We start from the raw sequence: 9,440 nt of genomic DNA on the forward strand, positions 1-9,440 counted from the left end.
AATTCATGATTCTCAAATTTAACTAACTAAAAAAACAGTAACATTTTTAGAAAATTAAGAAAATGATACTTACTTCATGAGTGCCGATGTCATCATAGTATCGACCAATTCTACTAGTTGGTTTTGCAAGTTTGGGCATACTTCTTCATCCAATCAATAGTTTCTTGGGTGAGAGATTTGAATCCAGGAATAATAGCAGCCAATTCATCATTGTAGTATTTCTTTAAAGCACATAGCTGCACTCATTACTCTGGAAGATGAATATTCTATATATTTTTTAACTTTTGTTGTCTTATTTTATTTTCTCATCATATAATTTCATACGCTATAACATTTCTCTATAGAACATGTAGCATTTAAATCTTAGTTTATCAATAAATTTGAATCGAAACAGTGCTAGATCGTTACAATGTTCGATTTTCTTAAAGCGCCAACTTAATGGAGTACTAAAACTCATTTTAATAATTCGTATCATTCTCACTTATTTTAATTCCTCTACAACATATAAAATTTTGCTTTATTTTTTAATTTTAACTTATTTAGTGCAAAGTTTACAAGAAATTCACTATAAATAGGTGATTTTTCAAATAAGCCTTAATTTGAATGTTAGGTGTGATTATGTGGCATCAAAACGGTTAAAGAAAATGACAAGCAATAGTGATACAATCTATAACCAACTTAAAATAGAAACAATAAAAAAAGGTAACGAAATTAACATATGGACAAAAATGAAGGCTCTATCCAAAATCATTATAATGCTCTTTTCAAAATCATTATCATTACCATTACCATTATCATTATCATTATCATTATCATTATCATTATCATTATCATTATCATTATAATATAAAAGCAGCAGTTATGAACAAAAATGAATGCTCTATCATTACAATGCTCTATTCAAAATCATTATCATTATCATTATCATTATAATATAAAAACAGCAGTAATCAAGCTAAACAAGACATAGAAAAGAAAACTAGGTAATTTAGTTCATACATCCCAAGAAAAAGGTTGTAGTTGAGCTAGAATGTCAGCCAACTCATTTTCAACAAGAGTAATTGGCATTCTATCTCTTGGATTCTCCTTTGAGCATGACACACCGATATTCAAAATACTACCAATAAACTCCATTTCCAAACCTTCTATCTTTAATCGTGGATCAACGATATCCATTAACCCATGTGATAAAGCAGAGCTCACATATTTATGGAGATTTACCTCACCACCAAACAAATCATTTGTTGGCCTTTTATTTGTGAACATCTCTAGAAGGATGATCCCGAAACTATACACATCCCCTTGCATAGAAATCGAGTCAAACGTGCCATATTCTACACAAAAATTACAAGAAAAATAGTTAGATTCAGGCTAAAAAGTCATCGTTTAGTAAATTCGAAATATATAATTCAAGAATATACCTGGAGGGACATAGCCTAAGGTACCCTTGATCCCGAAGGAACTCGTATTGCTTTCATATGAAAATGAAAGTATGTTTGAGGCAATCTTAGCTAATCCGAAATCCCCAACACAAGCAACCATGTCATGATCTAAGAGAATGTTGCTCGGCTTCAAATCACCATGGATAATAGATGAGTCACTACCAAAGTGAAGGTATTTAATCCCATGAGCAATATCTAAGGCAATGTTAAGCCTCTGTATTATGCTAAGACTCTTCAAATCTTCACCACTTTCTTCCTCATTGTTGTGAAGCCATTTGTCTAAACTCCCATTGACTTTGAATTCATACACCAATGCTTTGAAATCATTGCCTTTGAAGTCCACACTATCACATACACTTACAAGTTTCACCAAATTCCTATGCCTTATGCCTCCCAATGTTCTACACTCCGCCATGAATGTCTTTGACGCCCCTCTGATCTCAAGATTAAGCACTTTGACTGCTACAACTATGTCTTTCTCATCATCGAGAACAGCTTTGTAAACGGACCCGAATCTCCCAACACCAACCACATTACTCTCGGAGAATCCATTTGTTGCTTTGAGGAGATCTGCATAAGAAAGCCTCAATAGCTGGCCACCAATAGTATCCTCCGATGAAACAACGGGATGAGGATTTTCTTTTGTTTTCTTGCACTGGAGAAATACTAGAATCACAATGCACAATCCTCCAATAACCACTATTGGGATCAAGATCTTCCACAAAGTAGATAGTTTTGCCTTGGAAGCTTCGACTCCTTTGCAAGTAGGGAACTTCAACTCTTCAATTCCGCCACAAAAACCTTGGTTTCCATCAAGAGAAATTGAACTTAAGTTCGTAAAAACTCCTCTCGACGGAACTTCTCCTTGTAGCCTATTGAAGGACAAGTTCAGCGTCTCAAGCTTCAAATTCTCCAAAAACGAGGGAATTGATCCAGACAGATTGTTTTGCGAAAGATCCAACTCTTGTAAGCCCATCAAAGAACTCATTCCTACAGGAATCTCACCTTGAAGAAGATTCTCATCGAGGTAGAGTCGTTGCAAGCTAACGCAACTACTCAAAGATGTGGGAATCACTCCAGACAGTCTATTGCTAGACAAGTCCAATGCCGCGAGGTTTCTCAAAGAGCCAACTTCACTTGGAATAGAACCCTCAAGGGCATTGTGAGAGAGATTAAGCACAATGGAAAGCGACGAAAGTCTCATGATTTCTCGAGGGATCAAACCAGTGAACTTGTTTTCAGAGAGGTCTAACTCTAGCAAGTTGGAGAAGCTGCCAAGAGCCCAAGACTAGAAGGCACATTTCCAGAAAGCTCATTCCCATATAGTTGGAATCGACTCAAATGAGTCATGTTTCCAAACAATGAAGGTAGTTCGCCTCGAAATCTATTTCTTCCCATAAAAAGGTTACGCAAATTCGAGAGCTTTGACATTGATTCGGGAATTTGGCCATCAAGAAGATTGTGAGACAGATCAACCACATCAAGATTGACAAGATTTCCAATTCCTAAAGGAATGCTTCCATGTATCTGATTCTTGTGTATGTCAAACATATTGACAAGAATAGACAAATTGCCTAAGGATTCTGGTAAAGAACCACTCAACATGTTCTCACTAACATCAAAACGCTCTAACTTGGTCGAATTTGTCAATGATGAAATGAAGCTCATGTCATCTTCAATCAAGTTTGAATGTAAAAAGAAATCTTGAATCAAAGTAAGCCTCTCAAGATTAGGTATAGGTCCAGTGAATTGATTAGTGGACAAGACAATCCACTCAATCAGTGAAGCATTTGAAATGAAACTAGGGATGGGCCCACTAAAAAGGTTTCCCTCAAGAAGTAAAACAGCAATATTAGGAAGTGTGACACCAGTACTAGAAGGAATAATCCCTTCAAGACTATTAATAGAAACATCAAAATATATAATACTAGATATATTAAAGAGAGCATGAGGAATGCTACCAGTGAAGTTATTTTCACTCAATTGAAGAGATTCGAGGCTATGGAGGCGGCCGAGTGACTCGGGAATCTCTCCGGAGAAATTGCATGATCCTAAAGACAACCTTTGGAGGGTTGTTATGTTACCAATGGATGAAGGGATAAGCCCGGAAAAGTGGTTTCTTGAAAAAGCTATTATTTCGAGTTTGGGCAAGAAGCCTAGTTCATTAGGTATGGCTCCGGAAAGAAAATTCATTGTGAAATCAAGCCGCACGAGGTTGGTGCAGTTGTAGATATTTTTTGGTATTTCGCCCATGAAGGAGTTGTTTCTAAAGTCAAGAAGCTGAAGCATGGGTAAGAGAGTGATTTGTGGAGGAATTGGGCCTTGGAAAGAGTTGTCTCTAAGGGTGATGTTGGTGAGAAGAGAGAGGTTACCTATGTGCGGGGAGAGGTTTCCGACGAGGCCTAGAGACGACAAGGTTAAGGCGACAACTCTGTTGCCGCGACATTGGATGCCTCTCCAGCTGCATAAGGGGAGTGTTTGGTTCCATGAAGAGAGAGCTCCTTGTGGATCTTGAAGGCTGGATTTGATGGCTAGAAGTGAGAGTTGGTCTGTTTGGTTGGTGGAACATGTTGTAGGTGGAAGAAGGGTGGTGAAGAGGAGGAAGAAGAAGAGTGGTAGAGAAAGAAGAAATGTCATCAAGTTTGCCATGCTCATGAATGAGAGGATAAAGACGTGGATTCATGTTCATAGTTGAAATTTATATTTATAATTAATTTCATTAGTTGTTTGATTTTAGATTTTGTGGAGTAGTAGAATCTCATACTTGCATACATTGAAATTTAGGTGGAGAGGAGACAACCGTATACTTTCATAACGAAGACATAATGTGAAATCTAAAGTCCAATGATGGGGTAATTAACATAACGAAGCATTAAAGAATAGCTAAATAATTTCAAGAATTTGACTCAAGTTCTTAAGCTATGATATCTCTTTTTTTTTCCCACACCAAACATGTCAAAATATTACTTTGTATCCCCTACTTATTGACGTGGTTATTTAGATTTAAATAAAGTAGTTGCTGGATCAGAAAAGGTGTGGATAAAATACTATCAATTATAGAATTAAAATATGGTATATCACAAACAATTTTATTTAACTATAATATCTTAATAATTTAATACTATATATATTTGGCTCATTCTGAATTTAGATACATTCTTATTTGGATCATCTCCTCATATATATAGAGGTGTGATCAAATACAAACCCCTATCTATAATACAAACTACAAACTTTAATCCTACACACTCCTTGTAAGTAATCAACGGTTAGTAATGTGATTCATATGTCAATGTCAACGCGTAATACAAATTCTGTCACTGGGGAAATGTCAACGCCTAATACAAATTCTGTCACTGGGGGAATGTCAATGTCAACGCCTAATATAAATTCTGTCACTGGAGGGAATGTCAACAATGTCAACGCCTAAAATTTGTATAGTTTGTATTATAGAGGGTTTGTAGATTATCGTGACCCTATATAGATATATATACATATATTAGTAGATGGTTTTTATATTTGAAAAGACTATCTGTATTTTTTTTCATATTGGTACGTAAGCTTAATAGTATTTTTTGCTTCTAAATTTTTTTTATTCTCAACTAACCTACCCTAATTCTTAATAGATTGTCTTGGCTGAATATGTATGAGGTGACTTATTCAAACTGGAACTAATTTGATTTAATTTGCTTTGAAGTTTGACCTTACATGGATGGCCATACCCGGTCAAAACTACCACTTTAATATCAACTTCTAGAATATTTAAAGATTTTCAAACTTTAACAAAAAAGAAGTCTACTATAAATTAAATTCATTTCATATTAGACAGGCGTATGTTAGAGACTTATACTATGGTATGTCAGTTACACTTGACAACTTGTATTTATCCATATATAGAATGCTGATGCAGCGTCCACTATGATAAAAAAAAATATATGTCGTTTTTTTCAAAGTCTTATCCCCAGCAAGGCAGCAAGTATTTATGCTAATACAATAACATGAAAATTTATTAGATTGTGATTTTTATGATGCATATTTTTATGAGTTAATGGCCATTAATTCTAGCCCTATTCATATGGCAAAAGCAAAATCCATCAAGATGGATAGTAGAATTTAAAAATAGTACTACTAATTATTTTAGACTATTAAGCCTTTATACGAAATTTTCATGTAATGATTATTCGAATTACTTAAAAAAAATGCTATATAAACTTATATAGAGTATAAGAATTTAAATTTTAAATAGAGCAGTACAATTGTACTCCATATTTTTATTCCGCATGTGGGCTAATACCATTTTGGGCCTATGCACTATTGGAAACGAATTATGGGCCCATGACAATATTAGTACATGATAAAATAACAAATTAAAATGTTCTTGGATAATAATATGGGGGAGCGTTATTCTCCTATTCATCCCTTAGATCCTTTATTCTTCTTAATATGAGCCGTTAGATCTCATTCATCAAAGGTCTAGATGATCTGCATTATTACACTATAAGGATGCATTATTAGTCGGTGTGCATTATTCAACTGAAAATCTGCATTATTAAATGACACGTGGCACTAATCTAACCATCGATGACAAAATCGTGGGGCTGAGATCAAGAAGGAAAAAGGAGAAAATATGCAAAAAGGAAATGAATACATCCCTAATAATACGCGTATAAAAGATAGATGCCAAATTTGTTTAAAATCTCAGATCAATTTGTTTACATTCGTTCTGTTTTAACCTAATAAATACAGCCTTCGTCCCATAAGAGCATGCACTATTTCCATTTTAGTCCGCCCCACAAAAGTATGCATTTTCTAATTTTAAAAACTATTCTCTCTAATAAGGTGAGATCCAATCTCCACCGACAATACTTGAATTACTTTTTCTTTCTACATCTCTCCGGAGTAATAAAAAATACATGTATTTTGATTTTCATACAATTTGTAAAATTGATTATTATACAATATTTTTTGGTATAATAAAATTAAAATAAATAGATTAAACTAATCAATAATAACGACTTTTTCAGTACCTCATTCCTATTGAAAGTTAGAGATTGACCTTACTTATTTTTTTACCCTATTTCTTATAGCCACTGAAATTTATTACGAATATTTGTAATATTTTATTACGAATATTTGTAATATGGATTCTCTAGTCAAACAAAGGAAAAAATAGACTTGATTTCACCATTAAGATTGACAAAAAATGTTTGAATTAGAGAAATAATATAATTTTGAACAATAGGACTAAATTATTAAATTTATGATGGAGAGAGTTCCTACACATATAGTAAACGCACACACTACGAATTTTGAGGCTTACATACCTGTTCTATTTGATTGTCATGATCAATGATAAAGCAAAGTTAGTATTTTTTGTGACATAGTTAATTATAATACCAAAATTACAAAATTGAATAAAAAATTATAATTGTATAATATGTGGTCTGAGTTGTATGCATGACCAAAAACATGAATTAAAAACACGATCACGTTATATAAGAGAAGCAACGAAACATTTAAACAATAATGAAGAATGACTAGTTCAAGGAATACTAGTTCAAGGGCAACAATTAGTCAATAATTATGATCAAGTCTTGAGATATTTTAATAGATTTTGTACAGATAAAAGTAATTATTCAATACTAAATTTATATATTTATATTCTTTAATATTCATATAAGTAGTTAAACTATCAATTATAACTACAAATATCAATACTATGATTTATTAGGACTTGTGATAGGTGCAAGACTTGAATTTTAGGGGAGGAATTCGTGTTTTTTAATAATAAATCTGATTTCTTAGATATAAATGGAGTGTTATCATATGTAATTAATAAATAATAAAAAACACAATCTAAAAGGACATCATACATTTTTATTATAGAAATACTTCATGTTTTTTCGGCATATATCATGTGAAGAAGTAATCTATAAAAATGGAGTTGAAATCCCCCACATCTTATTACAAAATCTTAATAAACACATTTATTTTGTAGAGGAAATAAATGGTTTCAAGAAATGTATTGATCGCTATATTCTTAGTTACGATTCTTGTTATTTCCTCACGAGTTGGAGATGCTCGAGAACTCTCTGAGAAATCAAATAGAGATTCATGTAAGTACTTTCTTCATCTCAAAACTTTCATAGTTGTGTTGCCGTTAATTTTGCTTCTACTTTCGTGTGTTCGTGCATTACTTTTCTTTGTAGTCGTCTTGAATAGAACGTTTGCTTTTGGACCGTGTTCTGAACTGCTTCTATACTGCTCGTCATTTTTTTCACTAGACGTTTTGTAACACATAAAAAAATGACAGTAAACGAAGTTGAGCAGCTAGATGATGATCAATATGATTGCGGAGTGCCCGGCTGTTGTGGAAGCGACAAAGATAGATTTTGCCGCTGCTGCCGTTAACAATTTGTCATGTTATTGATTTAAATTTTATTATTGTTTCTGGAATTTCAACTATATATGTAGCTTACTTAATTAATAAACTGGTAATATTGAAATTATAAGCCCCAAGTATGCATTCATAACTTCGTATTTCAGTAACTACTTTCGAACCTCTTACTTCAATTTTGGTCTTTTTATCCAAAAATCGGCTCAAGTCTAAGTCGAAGAATGATATTCCAGTTGTGGTTGATTGACTCCACCATCAGCTCGCTCACGAAGTTCAGAAAATTTTATTAAATTCTAGAGTTGACACGGGCACCACCACGGTCCGACAGCTCTGCCACAATAGTTTTGTTCTTCGTATGTCAATCGTTGCTAGCGATGACCTAATTTTCGATGCAGCAACCAGCTCTTTCCTTGTGTTTTACTTTAGAAGTTTATTTGTTGAATCTGCACGTCAAAATCATATTTATGTTTAGGTCACGAGATATATTAAAGTTAAAAAAAATTTTGTTTAAGATATTATTACCAAGTCTCATAAATATGGAGTACAACTTTATACTACAAATTGGTCGACTTTATAGTACAATTTAAATATAGTACTGTATTAAATGAAGACAAATAGTCAACACACAAATTGGTCTCTTTAAAAAACACTGTTACCAAATCTCACCTAATCGAAGACTAAACGTGCGTTAATTTGATCGCCAAAAGTGATCGTTCACCAAAAATTGATTATAAATGTATAATTAATTAAACTAGTCGTATATTTTTTGCAAAAAACACAGAATTTCAATGATCCGTTGAAACAAAGTTGAATTGGACATTTATAAAAACATGGGCCCAAGCCCGTTAGAAGCTAGCCTAGTCTAGGCCCAGCTCTAATGAGGCCCACTAAATTCCGCTACTCAGTCATTATTTGGTTTGGTATTGCTATTGCACAAGACTTTGAATGTTTGGTAATTTTAATTATTTTATCCTAATATCAACTTAATTGTTGTCATTTTACTCAAATTTATATTTTCCTAAAAAATTATTGTAATAAGGTAAACTTGGAAGCATGTATATTTGAATAAATATTAATTAATTTATGTACTTCTATAACTATCCAACTAAAATATATATAAACTATAGTTGACAAAAAGAGATCTTATAAATAACTTGAATTCCTCAAGTTGTTACTTTATTCAATTTATAATAATTAACCAAAAATTAAAAATATGTGAAAATTTCAAAAAATGTGTACATAAAAAACTATCACCCTGATCCATTTAGCGAATGGACCTTGGTTTGGCCCAATTATTTTCAATAGCTAGCACAAACCACTTCAATTACAGGCCTGTGCTTCATTAGGTCTTAAATTAATCGGTCATCATTGGCCTGATTAGGTTAGATCGATTCTGCCCAGACCATTAGGTCTTAAATTAATCGGTCATCATTAGCCTTATTAAGTTAGATCGATTCTGCCCAAACCATTAGGTCTTAAATTAATCGGTCATCTTTGGCCTGATTAGGTTAGATCGATTCTGCCCAGACCACTTGACAACTCTGACGTCGTTAATGTTCCATGTCTCGTATGGGCAAATAACACTTGGGCCTATACACCTT

At 33.2% G+C, this 9,440-nt stretch overlaps 1 protein-coding gene and 1 long non-coding RNA gene across 2 annotated transcripts; one reads left to right on the forward strand and one right to left on the reverse strand.

Annotated features, from left to right (window-relative positions):
- Window positions 1-952: 952 nt before the first annotated feature.
- LOC121793131 (probable LRR receptor-like serine/threonine-protein kinase At3g47570) lies at window positions 953-4,091 on the reverse strand. The gene is made up of 3 exons (XM_042191318.1): window positions 2,718-4,091; window positions 1,422-2,673; window positions 953-1,334 (listed from the first exon to the last, which is right to left on the reverse strand). Exons 1-3 carry the CDS (start codon window positions 4,089-4,091, stop codon window positions 994-996), a joined length of 2,967 nt encoding a protein of 988 aa, XP_042047252.1. The 3' UTR covers window positions 953-993.
- A 3,310-nt stretch (window positions 4,092-7,401) lies between these two features.
- LOC121789442 lies at window positions 7,402-7,951 on the forward strand. The gene is made up of 2 exons (XR_006048043.1): window positions 7,402-7,558; window positions 7,756-7,951. It is a non-coding gene; the product is annotated as an uncharacterized LOC121789442 (long non-coding RNA).
- The last annotated feature ends 1,489 nt before the right edge of the window (window positions 7,952-9,440 follow it).

This window comes from Salvia splendens, chromosome 2 (genome assembly GCF_004379255.2).
Source record: "Salvia splendens isolate huo1 chromosome 2, SspV2, whole genome shotgun sequence".
NCBI lineage: Eukaryota > Viridiplantae > Streptophyta > Magnoliopsida > Lamiales > Lamiaceae > Salvia > Salvia splendens.

Coding starts and splice junctions, on each gene's coding strand:
- LOC121793131 (XM_042191318.1), bottom strand. CDS start 4,091: ATGGCAAACTTGATGACATTTCTTCTTTCTCTACCACTCTTCTTCTTC. Junction 2,674..2,717: donor CTTCTAGTCTTGGGCTCTTG/GCAGCTTCTCCA, acceptor TCTGAAAACAAG/TTCACTGGTTTGATCCCTCG. Junction 1,335..1,421: donor CTTAGGCTATGTCCCTCCAG/GTATATTCTTGA, acceptor ATTTTTGTGTAG/AATATGGCACGTTTGACTCG.